Here is a 19,021-nt window from a genome sequence, read left to right as displayed (position 1 = left end):
TATAGGAGATGCAATGTGGCACAGCCATGGTACCTCATCTCTGCAAAGATGGGAAGAAATCTTATTCTAAAGCCATACTTTCTGTCTTGATGACCACTCTAAGGCAGAAGAGCAATGGCTAGGCAAATAGGGTTAAGTGATGCGCCAAGGGTCACACTGCCAGGAAGCGACTGAGGACAGATTTGAACCCAGGTCCTCCTAACTCCAGCCTGGTGCTCAAACCACTGTGTCACCTGTGTCACCCAGCTGCCCATGAGTCTTTATTATTTCTCAAGTTGTAAGCATACCTTTTCCTAGCAGTTCCTCCCACCAAGTAATTGTGTTATGTCTGATTTAATTTGCTCTGGGCTAGGAAAAAAGGTTAACTCATATTTTTAGAATTGTGTCAAATAAACTGGGCCTAAGGAGCTCTCCTATAACAGCAAAACAATTATAATATCTCACAGACATTGCTTTGCTTAAATGTATTTGTTTCCATTTTTTCAAATGTTCCTTTCCCTTTACTTCTCATCTCTACGATATTTGTGTAAGCCTTTTTTTTTTGGGTTAACATTTTATTTCAGTACATGTTTATTTGTAGGTCAAATAGAGAATTAGAATTGATCTCAGAGGGCAATCTAGTTTGACCTTCTCCCCAACCCCTGCCAGCCACATGACCCATTTTTCAGATCAGAAAACTCAAACTCAGTACTGTATCCAGTCGTCTGCCTGTTTTATGTCTTAGATAAAAAATCTCAGATACGGGATCCATATCTGGTTTAATTAATATATCCAGTCCTAGCATAGGTATAAGACAGAAAGGTCAACTTCTTATGTACATCTGTATGATACGAACCATCTTTTAAAGAAAAATGTCCTCGAAAATAAATAAGATAATTTTTATTTAACTGGAAAAATGATCAACACACTTTCAAAACTGGCAAATATCCCACCAGGGGCAGTAGAAATCTACCAGAATTCACAATCATCTTGTTTGACCCAAAGCTATGATAATATATGAACAATTTAGTTCCTTCTGTGGAAAAACAAGCATCACATAAAATCTGTAAGCCTAACAATCAGGTGAACCCCCACCCTGCACCAATTAGGCACCTCTTTAAGTGTTCCAATGTTAATTTACTCATTTTTAATATATAGAATAATAATAGCATCTCAATCTTAAATAAGCTTCATAATGACTATTATATCACATTACTATAATTAAAATAGACTGATATTTCCAAAAGCCATTTTAAATTCTTTAATCTCAACACATTCTAGACTTTTTTTGCCCTATACATCAAAAATAAAATAACTATTACTAAAAAAAAAAAAAAATCAACATTTTGACAAAAGATATTTTAAGGCTTCTGGTACAAGGAACAAGTGTGTGTGCTCTGATACTATAAGAATTATATACAGAAAAAACATTTATACTTAAATTTTCTGTTGTGCATTTCAAAGGTTAAAGACTAAATGCAAAGAATGGCTACAATATTAAAATACTAAAAGGATCCCATCACTTAGACTCTGATTTTGTATTGTTCCCATGGAAAAAAAATTCAAGAGGAAGAATTTTGGGCACAATATGATTCGACAATTAAAGAAAATGTTCAACTGAAGACAGTCATTTGTTATAACTAGTATTTTTAGTTGGTTCTTTTTGCAGGATGCAAGATATGAAATTTATGCTTATTACAAGTTTTTAATTTAACAGTAACATCAAGGCAGCATATGACAGACATTTATTAACTCATATATTATGTTAAGGTACTTATATAACTATAAACCTAAGGATATTAAAAATGTATCCTTTTGTCTAAATCACCATTGTACAATATGTTTCTACAAATAATTCAATGAAATCAACAAAAGGAAGTTATTTTTCATTTCAAAAACTGAAACTCATCTGCACTTCATCTTAAAAATCCTACAGCAGCATCTTCAGTTTTTAAGGCATATAGTCAAAAATATTACTATAAATTACATGTTCCAGTAAGTCTTCTCTTGGCATGAAAAGCCATCGCACAAAAATCATACATTTTAATGGACGATATATATTAACATACACCTGAATTTACATTTGCAATAAATCTCAATTAGCATTATATTGGCCTATGTAAGAGGTGGTGGTAAAGTGCAAAATAGCTGGTGTCATATCTCTAATGGTCAGACTGTGCTTCGGTGGACACTGGACAGCTGAGTCTTGGTCTTCCATTTACGGATATGGTGTTTGATGGAACAGTAACCTAAAAGAGAGACATATGAACACATCTTTTCATTTAGGAGCATGCAGCTGCCTAATTTCAAGTTTTCATTCACTAGAACATTTTATTTACTGCTTAATTATGAGCATTCACATTTAGTATTTTATTGTTCAATGAAGTATAAATCATTAAGAATCAGTGATCACTCATCCGTGAAATTAAAAATGAGAGATTTGTTATTTTCACAACAAACAAGTAAAATAATCCATTAACACATCATAGTCTTTATAAAATGACTAAACCAACTCGGAGGACAGGAGCACAAACACAGACTGCAATCCAAGCTGTTAATGAGCTTTTTTAGTGAGCTTAATTCTGGCTTCTAAAACCAGTTAGAGAGAATGTAGAAAAACACAGTGAATTCTCCAAAATCATTTTTTAAAATGTGGACTTTGACTTTCTCTCACCTTGACCTTCCCCTCCCACAAAATTCCATATTTACAGGAAATGGGAATGCATATACTTGAATGACAGAAAAAAACCCTCAGCTATTTTTACTGTGATATCAAAATAATTTGGACAATGAGAACCAGCAAGTTTCATAAGTTCCTAAGGGATAAGATACAAAAGATATCATGTTAACAGTTGAAAGAGATCATTATGAATAAACCTGAAAATCAAATACAATGAAACTTGAATTTCTTAATTACTCTCAACATAAAAAAAAAAAAACAACCCAAAACACTAAAAACAAAACTTAAGTAAATTTACTTAGATTCCCTAGGTGAAGACACATTTAGGTGTTCTGGAACCATCCTGAGAGAAAGGCAGCTACCTAGCAAACATGATGGAAAGAGCATTGGACTTGAAGTCAGGAACTCCTGGGTTTAAATCCTTCCTCAAAAGCTTAATAGCTGTGTGACTTTGAGAAAATCACTTGACTTCTCTCAGATTTTGTCTCCTTATCTGTAAAATGGTGATAATTAATAGCACTTATCTCATAGGATTGTTGTGAAGTTCAAAAACTTCTAAGTGCTTTTCAAACCTTTAAGGCATCATAAATGCCAACTATTATTACTAATAATTATTTTATAAGATTAATAAAAAATAAATTTAAAAAGTAAGCCTGAAACATGATGGAAATACTTCAGAGGAAAGGAGAAAAAAAAGATTTATTTAGATTATTGATTATTGACAAAACAATCGTTTTATTTTGTCTTGTTTTCATGAGAAAAAGATCTGTTACACAAAAGGCCATATTATCTATCCTGGGCAAATATTTTGGCAAGACACTAAGGAAAGAAAAAGAAATTGGTTCCTTGGGTTGTGGTTCAAGTATTCACCTGTTTCCTTTAGAGAGAAAAGTATCTACAGAATTAATTTAGATTAATTCTGTAGGTTTCTGGATTTCATACATGCCAAGTTCAGGGAAGCCAGGACTACACCAGCTGAAGCATCTCTGGTTCACATGCTTTAGTAACAGTGTGTGTCTTTACTAGTCATAATTACAATGTAGTTGATATTTTTATGGGGAAAAAATCATGTTTTAAGATTGGGGACAGGGAAGCTATTCAGTGGTAAAAGAATTGTCAAATGCCACTAATATTTAGTAATAAAAGCATAATGTTTGTGTATAAGGGGTGGGGAGAAGTTATATGTGTAAATGAGGTTATGAGAGCAAATGCAGTTGATTATTTTATTTCAGTACCAGTAAGTCACATTTAATCGGTTTTCGCTCAGTATTCCATTAGAAAGCCCTTTTTCGTGGTTCAATAACCTCAGGGCATTAGGACAAATATTATAAACTGATATAGTGCTAGTAGAGGAGGACATAGTTTCCTCACCCAAGGGAAGAAGCTAAAGAGTAAAATTTCCCCTTTTTTTGTTTTTTTGTTTGTTTTGTTTTCTTTGCTTGATCTGAAAACAGTCCGTTCACCTATAGCTTGGTTTCATGTAATAGACCCCTTCGGCATTCTAATTAAGCCTATGGAAGCCTACTCAGAATAATGTTTTTAGTAACATAAAATAAAATGCAAATGGTTACAAGGAACCAAAATACATCATAACACAGATATAAAAATATATTACAATGGCTATGAACCCCTGGTTAAAATTATGATCAAACTTACTTTCTTATGTGTATTTTTATTCTCTGGAAATTCTGTGAGCTGTTGTTGAATGACATTTCTATAACTTATGTACTCTAGGGGCAGGGGAAAACAACTATTAGTTGAAACCAAATACCAAAAATGGCTTTTAAAAAATCTTTAAAGACAAGAAAGAATAATTTACTGTTTATAATAAATTGAGGTTTTAATGTGGGCCATATTGAAGAGAAAACATTTGCTTGCATCAGACCCTTTTCATTAACAATATTCAAAACTGCCTCAATTTGCTTCATCTAATTTTCAATGGATGGATTCAAGAAGTCAATTTTGGTCAAAACTTAAATCCTCAGTTATTTTTTTGAAAAAGGTAAGGAATCCAACAGATTTTGTCATTAGTAAAATCACTGATGACTAAGCTAGAGTTAACTTCTTAAGATGAATTGTCAAGAAAATTAAAAGATTTCTATTTCTCTAGAGTGAAATTATGAAAAGTTCCTTTAAACTTCTGGTTAAAAAAAAAAAGAATTGCCATTAGAAATGCTTTAAAAAAAAAAAAAGGTGTGCTTTTGATAGCTAAAAAACAGTCCAAGGAAATATGAGAAAAATCAGCGGGAGACTAAGCTCCTTGAAAAGATTCCCCCCTAACCTTCCATCTCTAGCCTTTGGTCTATTTTTGGAATGCTTCCAAAGCCGAATAGAACTTTTCAGATGAAATAATAAAAATCATTCCTTAGTTTGATATATTCCTAAAAATTGTATTCTAATTCAAAACAGTGTATGAAAAGACATGTGCATAATTAAAAGAAAAAAAAAAACAACTAATACTGTGCCACCAGGTGTCTTATAAACAATATGATTCAAAGAACCTTCTGTTTAAAAATTAGTTCAGCTGGAATCAACTGAATTTAAAAGGATATGCTGATCATATATTAATTCTAACATCAAAAGCAGCTTATAAATCACACACCTAGGTTTATCGTCCCCTCTCTGTACAATAAGAAGGGGAAAATGACCTCTCTGAGTGTGTTGAACACAGGGGCAGGGGAGGGGATGAATTTTAAAAGGTTAGGGTATAAAATCCATGACATGTCTATGCTATGTCAGTTATGACTATAGTCTCTCTAGAGCAATCAACCAGATAATTGCTCTAATGTGAATCTAACCATTATAATTAAGGTTAATTGCTGTGGTGTGAACATCAGCCATAAGGCAGGTTGGTACCTGAAGTTAAATTGAACATTCTGGGAGCCAAGTCATAGGGAAACACAGAGCCAACTTTCTGCTGAACATCTAAATTCACTGTTGAAATCACTAGAGCTTTTATTTGGCAACATAATTGTTGTTCTATAAAAGAAATGTCATCATTTGAAACAAACTAGGAAAAATTTTCTGCATGGTGGTATAAGAAAGATAGGCATAGACCAGAATAAAGAATTAAGACTCTGTAGGTATCTGTCCATTTTTAATAATTCATATGAGCTATTGACTGATTTTTACTAAAAATCTAACAATAGTTTATGACCTACGGTGCATGTCTAAGGCATGGGCATTGGCACTATGGAGACATTAAGCTTTGGGGATAGCTCAGTGCAGTGTAGCATTTCTCAAAGTGTGATCTGCAGACATCTGGAGGTCTCCAAGATCCTTTGGGGGTGGGGGGGGTCCTCAAGTTTAAAACCATTTTTAGATTCTAAGATCTTATTTACTTTTTTCCACTTTAATTTGCTCATGAGTATACTGTGGAGTTTTCCAGAGACCAATCTGACTTATCAATTAAAGATTTAGCTGCAAACATGAAGACTGAGTTACTATCATATCTGCAAAATTGTACTTTTGACTTACAAATGAATGACTCTATAGATGAACTGGCCTTGCTGTTTTGCTGGTGTTTATCCAATATTGGCACCAACTAATCATCAAAGAAGATATTCTTTTATGTGAATGCTTGGCAACAAACACAAGTGGTACATCAATGAAAACTCTTAAGGGGAAGAGTTCTTGGTATTTATTTTTTTAAGAATGTAAAGGGTTGTATTAGTAACCATATCAATAACAAAACCAACAAAAATCATGATTATTTCAATAGATGTACAAAAAGCTTTTGATTGGGGGAAAGAGTAGGAGGAATGAAGGAGGGAAGAGAGAATTTGGAACTTAAAACGTTAAAAAAAAAAAAAAAGGATGTTTAAAAAAATTGTTCTTCCTAGGTTCAAATCTGGCCTCAGACCTTTCCCAGCTGTGTGGACCTGGGCAAGTCACTTGACCCCATTGCCTACCCTTACCACTCTTCTGCTTTGGAGCTGATACACAGTATTGACTCCAAGACAGAAGGTAGGGGTTATAACGAAAAAAAAATTGTTCTTACATGTTAATGGGGGAAAAATGGAATATTTTTAAAAAGAGAATAATGGGGTCCTGAGGCCAAAAATTGAGAACTGTTGATATAATGCACATAGGGAGCACTATATCAATAGGAGTCAAAAATATTAGCTTTTCATCTCAATTCTTCCATTTAACTCTTGATTGAATTTAATCACATGATACCTATGGACCTCACTTTTCCCATTTCTAAATTCAGGGCCTTCCTTAGGTAATCTTTGTAGTCTTCTCTGCCACTAATATTTTATAACTTTCATCTTCCATTAGAAGTGATGACTGTTAAAAAAAAAAAAGAAGTGATGACTGTTTCTTAGACATTAAAAACCTAAAGATGGATATAAAGAAAAGAACACTAAATTTGTAGTTGGGAGTCCTACCCTTTCTGTCACTTACCAGTTGTTTAACCCCAGACAAATTATTTCATGACCTTCCAAGGTTCAGTTTCCTCCTTTCCTTCTTTTCACTTCTTACCTCACAAGATTGTGGGGAGGAAAAGAATTTATAAATTATAATGTGGCAGTTAAGGGTAAGCTATTCTTGTTATCTGTTATGAGTGATATTATAAGAAGATATAGACATTTAAGCCCTGACTCTCTAAAATGTTTCTCAACTAGCTCATCCTTGAATCAGTGAAAGCTTTGTATGTGAAAGGACTGCCAAATTGGACTCTTAAAACATACTGAGTGTACAGCAGCCTGCTAGTTTAACTTTTCAGGCAACAAAAGAAATTCCAAATTAATTTGCAGATTCTTCTAATTAATTTATGAAAGAAGATTAATATTTCCATTGATTTCACATAGAGACATTAAGAGCATAACTATGGTTAAGTAGCTTTGTGTGGATGTTGGGTACACTAAAACAAAGGATCATTTCTAAATTCATTTTTAGGGAGAAGGGTAAAGAAATTATAAATACTTTTCCCAAATGATGACATCCAATTTTGTTAACCTTAAGAAATACTTTCCCCACTCCTAAATCTTTTGAGAATGTGTCATAATATAAAACAAGTTTTCTATTTTCATTGTCTACTAAATCAATAATTAGAAAGGACACTACTAAGGCAAACAAAAACTTAACTTTGACGAATAGATATAAAATAAATCAAAATCACATACTCTATGTCTCTTCTGAGCTCCAGAAATTCTCCTTTATATTTTCCTTCCAGGACCCAAAGGATCACCTGGGATAATTTCCATATTTGCTCAGCTATGAGCCTGAGGTACTTTTGTAGTGGCCTCTTCTATGATCAACCTCTTGCCCCACAAGAAGAAACTGATTGAACTGAAAATGTCTGGGATGCCTTATCCAGAATCACTTGTACCTATCCTGCCCTCTCTCTAAATAATATCTTTGCTCCATATGTGAACCAATTGTTCTGTTCAATTAAATTTACCAAGCATGTGTTAAATATTTCCTATATTTCAGGCACTGTATTCTGGGAATTACAAAGAAAAAAGAAATAGCTGTCAAAGAATTTTTATTTCAGGAGGTAGGACATAATGTGCATGAAAAGTAAATCTAAGATAATTTGAGGAGCAAAATAAAACTAATAAGTGAAGATAAAGGGGTGATTTGGGAAAAGCTTTGCTAAGGAGATGAGCAGTGAAGAAGTTAGAAGGTAGAGGTTAAGAGGTAGAAGTGAAAAGAAAATGCATTTCAGACATGGAGGACAGTTCATGCAAGGGCACAAAGGAGGAAGTAGAATAAATATCAGGTTTAGGAAATAGCTAGCTAGTACATCAGTTTAAAGTAGTACATCATATAGGATTAGAGATGTTTGGTTCTCATAGAAGTTAAGTGATTTGAACAAAAGATGTTCATTAGTGCCAATGTTTCAGCCCAGTTCTTCCTAACTTGAAGGCCAACCTTCTAGATACTATCCCACACTGCCTCTCTACAGTTTTCTTTTCAAAGATGGTTACTTGCTTGCAATAACTGGTCAGAATAAAGAGCAAGGGATTTTTTTGTGTGTTCAGTAAGAACAATGATTTAAAGTTGGAAGAATCAAGGGTATTTGGTCTAATTCCCTCATCATTTGATAGATGAAGCCTGGGGGGCTCTGAGAAGGGAAAAGAATTAACTAAGTTCATATTGGTAACTAGTGTCAGACCTGCCAAATAATAATGAATCTTTCACCTGGAACATATTACAATTCATTTTGGAAAATAAGTCTAAAGCATATTACAAAGGTAGTTAATTATTAAAACAATTTGATGTTGGTTAAAAAATAGAGAAAAGAGAGGTTATTCTAAAGATTAAAGCAGCAAACTAATCATGTGCATGGTGCTCAATAAACCAAGACTCCAATTACAGGGGTATGGACTCATTATTTAACAAAAGAAAACTGCTCTGGAAAGCAGTTTGGCAGAAAGTATGCATAGACCAACACCTCTCACCCTCTTTGATGATAAACTCCAAATGAATACACGACTTAAGACATAAAAGATAACATAAATAATTTAGAAGAGAAAGGAAAAAAGTATCTTTTTTAGCTCTATGGATATAGGGAGTGATCATGACTAAACAAGAAATGGAGGGGCAGTTAGGTGGCATAGGGGATACGAAGCCAGGCCTGGAGTTGGGAGGACCAAGGTTCAAATATGGCCTCAGACACTTCCTAGCTGTGGAACCATGGACAAGTCACTTAACCTCATTTGCCTAGCCCTTGCCCTTTTGTCTTGGAGTTGTTTCTAAGACAGAGTAGAGGTTAAAAAAAAAAAAAAACAGAAAAGGAGATCACAGAAAATAAAATGGACAACTTTTAATATATAAAATTAAATTTTTTTTTCATAAACAAATCTGCTATAGTTAAAATTAGAAGGTAAAAAGGTAAAAGGTAGTTGTAGGGGACCTTTACATTAAGTTTCTTTATTAAAGGGCTTATAGACAAAATATATATTGAACTTATTGCAAAATTAAGGGTCATTCTTCCATTGATAAAAGGCCAAGGAATATGAACAGGCAATTTTAAAAGAAAGAAAATCAAGCTATCAACAGCCAACTGAAAAAATTATCCTAATGACTAAAGAAATAAAAAGTAGAACAAGACTGAAATTCAACCATATAGTCATCAGATTGGCAAAGAAGACAAATAAAGAAGGTGACATTTTAGAGGGGTTGTGAGAAATAGGCACCTTTATGTATACATTGTTAGTGGAGATATGAATTGGCCCGCCTGTTTCGGAAAGTGTTTCAGTGTTATATCCCAAATACTGCTATTATGACTAGAATCCAAAGATATGAAAGAGGCAAAAAAGAAACATGAATAAAAATACTTGAAGCAGCTTTTTTTTTTAAAGTAACACCAAATTAGAAAATAAGGTAGTACTCACCCATTGGGGAATGGTTAAACAGTTTATATATTATACAAATGGAATTAAATATCATTGTGCCACAAAAAAACGATGAAACAGATAATTTCAGTATAAACTGTGAAGTTCTGATGAGTAGAACGAGGAGAACAATTTAAATAATATCATCAACATTATACAGGAAAAATAACTATTAAGAGACTTTGGAACTGTGAATAACAGTGATAAAACACAAGTCAAGAGGAATGACAATAAATTACACAATCCACCAGAGGTGTTATATTTATAATCCAGAATGAGACTGTATTTAAATGTGGTCAATGTCAGAATTTGGCTTGCTAGTCTAATGTTATATTTATTGGAAGGTTAAAAAAAAAACTGTTGTGGGGAAGAGTAAGAGGGAACTTATAATTAAAAAAAAACAAACAAACAAACAAAAAAAAACACCTGGAGGGAGGGATAGTAAACTTAAATTCCTGCTAATTAAATGTATACATTTTGAATTAAAAAAAAATTATGGAGTCCCTTACAGTGTCCTTTTTCAAGTTTAAATGTCAGAAACAATTTCCCCTAAATTGACAATGTTGAAAATAAGTCCAGCGTTATCCATCTGATGAAAGTAAGCTTACCCTTTTCAATTTGGCAGCAGCCTCTCCAGAGCGAATTGCGGTCAGCAAACTTTGTCGAATCTGTTCTGGGTCAGCACTTTGGAATGTTAAAGAAGTTTGTCTCTTAAGGGTGAATGATGGGCGGTCAGTTGATGACTGTATCTGGCATTTCTGTTCGTTGTGTGCACAGCTAGCTTCCTAAACAGGGAAACAGAAAATGTTTAGATGGCCCTCATGAACACAATTGAGGAGGAAAGAGAAAAGTAGATGAGGAGAAATGATGGAAGATCACTGGCAAAAGATGGGATTGCTTGGGAATTCAGATATGTTCCAATTCTATTATTCTAAAAAGAACATCTAATCTATAATCATCCTCCATTAATAGCTGTTTCCTCATTTTCTATATTATCAAACACTTCTAGGATTTAAGTGTGAGGAGCAATTGAAAACAGAAAGGAATAAAAATGTTACAAGGCAAGGGTATAGTTTTTCCTCCTTAGAGTCCAGGCTATTCCAGAAGAGAAAGTGTTCATTTTATGGTATAACAGTAAGATCATAGTGCTAGAATTAAATAATATTTTAACAAAATAACAATAATTCACTTTTTTCTTTGGCTTTTTATTAGCAGCCAAATTAGATACAGATCCCACAATTCAAATAAAATGCCATTTCTTAAAAAAAAACAAACAAACAAACAAAAAAAAAAAAAAACACAAAAAAAAAAACAACCTGTCACACGATAAATGGCTAATTTTAGGATCATGGTGACATTCTAGACCAGTATACACAATTTTTAAAAATTATGTTCCTGATTCCTCTGCTTAGTCAAATGTCTGGAACACAATAAGTATTTAGTAAATCGTTGTTGATTGACTAAACCCCACACTGCTCATTATTCAGGACTCTATTATTAATTCAAAATATTTTCTATTATGTTCAATGAAGATTAAACCAAAAAGAAAAGAAATACAAATTATTTATATCAGTGACAGAAAAATTAATGAAAATTTTTAGAATAAATATTTAGGAATAACTTATTAAAAAGGTTACTCTAAAAGAAATGCTTGCAATTTTAGTCTTAGAAACTTTTTTAATTTTAAAAAAGTATATTTATGTTAATACAATCACAGAAGATTTTTTTCAGAAATGAAACGATTTAAAACACTGGAGAAATCATTGTTCATGGATAGGCTACATCAATATGATAAAAATGACTAAACTATGAAAATTAATTTGATTTAGTGCCATACCAAATTACCAGTGTGATATTTTATATAACTAGCAAAAATAACAATATAAATTATTTGGAAGAACAAAAGGGAACCACAGGGAAAATGTTAGAAGTATAAGGAAGCAAAAACAAAAGGAGACAGCAGCAGTACAAAGGAAAAAGAACTGGGTTTAGAGATAACATTCAGGTTCAGATTTTGACTTTGCTTTCTCCCTGTTGTGCTCTTGGGCAAGTCATAACCTCTTTTTAACCTCAGTTTCTTCATCTTAAAAACAAAGGGGCAAACATGGATGTTGTCTATGGTCTCTCCTGGCTCTAATTCTATGGTCTATGATTATTATCAGATCTTACATTATATCATAAAAATTAACATCAAATATAATCACATGGTATCATAAAATTAACATCAAATTAGACAAGTTGGTATAATGAATAGAGTACTGAGCTTGAAGTCAAGAACAAGGTTTAAATCTCACCTCTGACAATTACTAGCTTTGCAACCAAAGGCAAAGCACTAAATGTCTATTATCATTCTTCCTCTAGTACTTATGTTTAGATTTATCTCTCTGCAGGGAGCTCTCACTGCAAAAGAGATCACAAATTCTTTGTGTGTTGGAATATATAATCATCAAAACTATTTGGTGCTAGTGAAAGAATTGAAAAATGAGACCAATGACATAGAACAGAGAATGGAAGGGAATAAGCATTTGTATAACTCTTATTAGGAACCATTATCCTAAAGGCTTTACAAATATCACTTTATTTGATCCTTACAACAATCCTGCAAAGTAGATGCTGTTATTATCCCCCTTTCATAGTTGAAGAAATGGAGGCAAACTGAGGTAAACTGACGTTAAATGACTGACTACAGGTCCAGCACCCTCTCCACTGCACCACTTAGAGACCTCTCATAATCAAGACCCAGAAGTAATAGAATACAAGTCTCCAGTATGAGATAAGCCCAGAAACAAAGTTTAAGGGCGAAGGTCTCCTTTACTCAATAAGATGTGTTAGGAAAACTGGAAAGTATTTTGACAGAAATTAAGTTTAAACCAACAATTTGTGCCTAATCAACAATAAGTGCCTAAAAGCTATGTGAACTAAATATAAGAAATCCCATTATAAGAGAAAACAGAAAGAGATTTTTTTTTTATATAACTAGGACTAGGAAAAGAATCTTTAGTCAAACAAGGAATAGAGGTGATCATGAAAGGTAATCATTGTCAATTTTTATTATATAAAATTAAAAATAATTTTACATGAATAAAATCAATGTAGCTAGAATAAGAGAAATTATGGGGGGGGGGAGGTAAATCTTTGCATCAAGTACCTTTGAAAAAAGCCTAATATTTATTATACACACACACACACATTTACATCTTTCTTATAAAACCAAGAATTGTCCTCTCATAGATAAATGGGCAGAGGATACTGACTGATTGTTCTCAAAATATCTGGAAACCATCATCAACCATATTACTGTTCCAAATAACTAATATTAAGAGCAATGTAAATTAAAACAATTCTGAAGTTTTATTTTACTTCTCTTAATGTAATAAAGATGATAAATAATTGATATATTAAAGGTTAGCAGAGCTAAAAAAAAGACAAGTATATTTACACAATATTGGGAGCAGTTCTGAATTCAAATAGAAATGTATTCCTGTAGTAGTATATTGACTTCGAGTACTACAAATTAACATTATCTATGTTGTATTGTATTTTTATTTGTTTTGTTAAATATTTCACAATTACTCCCAATATATACACATACAAGTTTGACACCTCTGGTCTAACCAAAATGAAAAATAATATGAAACTATGGAGAAAGTCACTAAATTTTCAGAAACTGTATCTGTGTAAGTTAAAAAAAAAATTTCCCCCCATTGGGAGGGCTTTCATTTATTTATTTATTTGTATTTAAGTTTTGCTTAACTATTTTTTGTTGTTGCTGTTTTAAGGAAAGGTTCAATGAGCAATGATTTAAGAGGAAAGACAGGGTGCAAATACAAAAGGCATTAATAAAACTTAAAATAAACCCTTAACTCCATTGAGGAAAAAATTTTAAACTATGAATTCTGTATCATAAATAGAACTTCAACATTTGAAGCTATGTGCTCTATTCCAGGGGCAAATAGTGATTTTGAAATTTTCAGGATAAAAGACAATTATTTGTTTTTAAAAAAACTCCTTCATAACAATACCTCAGTGAAACAAAAGGATACTAATATAGAATATATGGAGAGATGAGAAAGCCTTCAAAATAGACTAAATACTTAACTATGTGCCTAGTATTATTTAGGGAAGTTGTTTGAAATACTGTTGGAACTTTAAACTAAAGGTGAAAAAAGTATCTATACTAGAAATTAAAAGGCCATGAAGTATTATAAAGAGAACCTCATCGGATTACTGTGATCGATACAATGAATCCACCCCTCTGCCCCCCATTTAAATAACATGAAGTAGGAGCAGATGAAGCATCAGGACTAGAGTTGGAAGTTCAAATCTGACCTCAGATACTTCCTAGTTGTGTGATCCTGGGCAAGTTGCCTAATACCAATTGCTTCTGCTCTTCTAACTTAGAAGTGTTTGTTACTAAGACAGGAGGTAAGGTTTTAAAATAAAAAAATAAATTAAGAAGCTTCAGCTTATTTTGCTACAACCTGCCCAAAATCCTAAAGAAACTAGTGGCAAAACTGTGACTTGAACCCAGGTTTCCTGCCTTCCAGTCCAGTGCTACTATCAAATTTCTTTGTCTATGGATTCTACTTAGTTCTATCCATAGTGGAGGGACCCCCAACTTCACTTTTAGTTATGCTGTTTATATTTAATCGTTTTTCTTTAATTAAAATCACATCAGTGTAAAATAATAATAAAATTATTAAAATCATTATAAAGGTATAGAAGCGAATAGAGCCATGACAAAGACAAATGTGTTTTTAGTGAAGTGATTCTGCCACAAAGGCAGAAATGCTGAGAATTGGTAAGACAGATGTGTGATTAATAACACTGCATTTAAGATTTTACTAGAGACACACAAACAAGGAAATCTACAAATTAGGAAATGATGCTGAGGACATGTGAATATTCTTCTTATAAAAGACATCCCCCCCCCCTTAGGTCTTTTACTATGAACTTATTTCTGATGTACATTTTTTTCAATAGAAAGAACATGATATTTCCATACATAAAACATTTGCTAGCAATGGGATGCTTGCCAATGGAAGTATCTTTTGGCCAATTAATCAATCACTTGTGCGAAGAAGAATTTAGGAAATGCAAGTAGGAAAGGGTCATTAAACCTGGGGACACAACACAGAACAATCAGTTTAAAATTTTTTTTGTTATTGCTATTGCTTGTTTTTTTTCTTTACTCAGTTCTTTGGTCTATCTCATGTCATATAAGTAATTCCATAATACTTGTCCATTGCAAATGAATCTCTTACAAAGAACTGAACAGAGAAAAATAAAACATAACAAGTTTTTATTACTCCAGAATATTGATGATAAAGCATACTATCCATGACAGAGAGATGATGGATTTCTGGTACAGAATGATGTGTGTTCATGTATCTGTACATATTATACACACATGCATAATTATACCTGATACACATACCTTACACATACAATAGGCTACTATTAATTAAAAAATATGGAGATGGAGGAGGGTGCTAGAGATGTAGAATATTGTATGCACTTTCTTATGAGATCAATAACATTTGATATATGTAGCTATTTCATCTTGTTACAAAATGATGAAACATGATTCTTTTTTTTTTAAATCCTTACCTTCTGCCTTAGAATTGATACTATCATTTTTAAGACAGAAGGACAGTAAGGGTAAGGCAACAGCGGTGAAGTTACTTGCCCTGGGTCACAAAGCTAGGAAGAATCTGAGGCCAAATTTGAACCCAGGACCTCCTGTTTCCAGGCCTATTTTTGAAGGGTGATCTTTTGAAGATATGGAATGAGGCCTATATATTTACATTTACACACACATATTTTATATACACATACACAAACATATATATACACACTTGTATACAGACACTGAAGGAATTTGTTTTGTTTCACTATGAAAATGTGTTACAAGGAATTTGTTTTTATTTTATTTTCTAATTGGGTGGAGAATGGAGGGAAAAAATAGATTTTTGTTATTTAAAAATTAGAGAGGTACATGTGGGAGATGCATGCATAGAAAGTATATACAATATCCTACTGATGGGTAATTGTTGCCCACAATTTCAGATGTGTTCCTTTTACTATTAGTCTTATGTAATTGTTTAACTTTATTACAAGATAATGAAATATATGCTATCTTTGACAGAGAAGTAATGCATTTAGGGTACAGAATGTGACATGTGTATACCTAGCATGCATGTACATGTATACACACATATAAACACTGAGGGAATTTGTTATACTTGACTATATATTTGTTACCAGGAATTTGTTTTTATTTTACTTTTCCAATTAGATGGAGAGGAGAAAAGACAAAAAGCATTTTGTTAATTAAAAAAGTAGAAAAGTGTGTTTGGAGGGGTGCTACAGATGTGGAAAATTGCATGTATTTTCAGTTGAGATCACTGTTTTATTAATTTTATGTAATTGTTTAACTTTGTTACAAAATGCCTCTCATAGAGTGGGAGGTAAATTATAAATGCTTATAAATTAAAAAACAAAACACATAAATAAAACCTTAAAAACCAAAACCAAAAAAGAGAGTCAAGTAATATTTACCTTGCTAGACTGCAGAACTCCCAGTAACTTATCTAATGAACTATTTTTTTCCTCCTCTTCTTTGGACGCTGAGGAAAGTGGTCCAGGAGACGGATCTTCCTCTCTGGAGGACTGGCTCGGGGCAGTCCGTGTTTTACTGAAAGACTGTGATCTTTTGACTACAGCAAGTGCAAAAGGTGAGGGAGAAGAACTTGTGTATGGTCGTGGCGCACCAAAAGTCCTCAAAGTTTTTAGGGTTAATGCTGCTTGCTCAGTAGAGGGAAGGCTCACTGGTTTGGGGGGTCTGGTAGGAGAAAGCGGGATTTCTGTGTGTCTCTGGCTGATGTCATGATTAGTTTGTTTATCGTGTAATTCAGAAGGGAAATTAATTGTCTTATTTAAAGGAGAAAGAGTTTCCTCTTGGGGAGGTGATAACTTCTTTTCAACCTCTTTATGCTTCAGTTCATTTTGAGCAGAACTTGTAGCAGCATTGATACTTTTGGCAGCTGCGGACGTGACATAATGACCTGAGGCCCTTTTTTGCATCTGTAGGAAAAAAGAGCTAGGTTTTGTCTGGGAACTTAATACTTTGGGTCTTCCTTTTGGCTCTATAATACTATTTAGGTGTTCCAAATGCATCATCAACGGAGTTGTGCCATTGTCTTTGTTCGATTTGGAGGCAGGTTTTGTAGAAGATACAGTCCCATCAGTGATGCTTATTTCATTTCGGATATGATGCTCCATTCCCAATTTGGGTTCATAATTCATGTCGGTCTGCGTCTCTCTTGAGCTTTCAGAAATAAGAGCATCTGTTTGGATGGCAGATTCCTTCAACTGTTCACCTGGCTGGCGATTTTCTGGAGTGTGCATCTCCTGATCATCTTTATTGTACTGTGTAGTTTCTGACTCCCAATCCTTCACTATATCCATGGACTTGGGAGGCACTATTTTATAAGTAGTCATTCCAATTTTGGGTATGTAATCTCTTGTAATTTCATTAGAAGGCTTTGGTTTGGTTTTGTAATCAGGTTTATAAAGGGGATAACTCTTTATGCATGAATCAGTTAGAGTTTTATCAGTTCCATCTACTGTAACAAACAGACCATCATTGCCAAGTACAGGACTTAGAGCTTTGTGGTTGAGTATGTCTTCTTGCCCATTTAGTGGTCTCTGACTCTTGAGTTCTCTTGAGAGATCTACAGAAGGTGGGGGTTTGAAAGATGACTTTTGAGATGATTGATTATTATTCGAAAACTGTATGTTTTCATCACCTCTGATGGTTGACAAATTAGGATCTGGGTGTGCAACTGCTTCATTTAACATATTATTGTCCAAATTATTATTGGATTGAGTTGTCTGAATTGCTGCATCCTGAGTTTTTACCTTTTCCAAGTTGGACTGATTCATCTTTTGATCTTGAATTGGTAAAAATGTTTGAGGAAGTTCTTTTTTATCTGGAGCAATGTCATTTTTATATGCCTGAGAGTCTGATGGTCTGTCAGTTTCAAGCTTGTTATTTTCAGTGACATCAGTTATACTGATTTCTACTGTCCTCACTCCATTTTTTACTTCCTTGTCTGAGTTCATTGGAAGGAGTCTCATATCATTTTGATCTTAGAGAAAAACACAAAACAAAATAATGTGTAACCAATAGTTCAATACATAAAAAAAAGCAAGCTTCCTACCCCAAATCACTAATATGCCACAGGTATGAGCTCAACATAATTTTTCTTACATAGTCCCCATGTTACATATAATTTTTTAAAACCTAGTTTAATATGAATTTAATTTTTTTTAAAAATCACAAGATCATTTTCAATGACAGTATTTTCAAATAACACATAAGCAAGACATATTCTTTGCTTCTTTATTCACCCTTTGATCACTGAACATTTCTTAATCACCTACAAAGAATTCAACACTGATAGATGATGTGAAAGATATTATATAAACAGCTAAGACAAACCCAGGGATTATATGAACACTATTACAAAATACTTTTCAGTCAAATAAAGATAGATCTAAACAATTAGTAATGTTAATTGTTCATGGGTAGGCTGAACCCATATAACAAAAATGACATTTCTGTCTTAAGTGAATTTACTTATTCAATGCCATACTAATCAAACTTCCAGAGAATTATTTTATAGGACCAGAAAAAAATAATAAGAAAATTCATTTGGAAGGACAAAAGGTCAAGAATATCAAGAAAACCATTGAGGGGAAATGTGAAGGAAGGTAGCCTAGCAATGAAATTTCAAATTCTATTATAAAGTAGTAATAATGAAAACAATATGGTATTGGCTAAGAAATAAGGTGGTGGATCAGTGGAACAAAGTAAGTACATGATCCAGAGTAATAAATGATTATAATCATATAATGTTTGAGATACCCAAAGATCTGAGCTTTTAGGGTAAGAATTCACCATTAGTGAGTTCTCACAAAAATTGCTGAAAAAAGTAGTTTGGAAGAAACT

At 33.1% G+C, this 19,021-nt stretch overlaps 1 protein-coding gene across 7 annotated transcripts in view; it reads right to left on the bottom strand.

Annotated features, from left to right (window-relative positions):
* Window positions 1–864: 864 nt before the first annotated feature.
* COBLL1 (cordon-bleu WH2 repeat protein like 1) overlaps window positions 865–19,021 on the bottom strand; it is a 198,366-nt gene continuing 180,209 nt past the window's right edge. For all 7 annotated transcript variants that reach the window (XM_044669823.1, XM_044669828.1, XM_044669827.1 and 4 more), the window contains 3 exons: window positions 16,567–18,158; window positions 10,614–10,790; window positions 865–2,228 (listed from right to left, as the gene is read on the bottom strand). In XM_044669823.1, the coding sequence (XP_044525758.1) occupies window positions 2,142–2,228; window positions 10,614–10,790; window positions 16,567–18,158 (1,856 nt within the window). In that variant the 3' untranslated portion in view covers window positions 865–2,141. The remainder of the gene's footprint in view (window positions 2,229–10,613; window positions 10,791–16,566; window positions 18,159–19,021) is intronic.

The sequence above is a fragment of the Gracilinanus agilis genome, chromosome 3 (assembly GCF_016433145.1).
Source record: "Gracilinanus agilis isolate LMUSP501 chromosome 3, AgileGrace, whole genome shotgun sequence".
In the NCBI taxonomy this organism is placed as follows: Eukaryota; Metazoa; Chordata; class Mammalia; order Didelphimorphia; family Didelphidae; genus Gracilinanus; species Gracilinanus agilis.
This window is presented reverse-complemented; position numbering and strand designations above follow the sequence as displayed.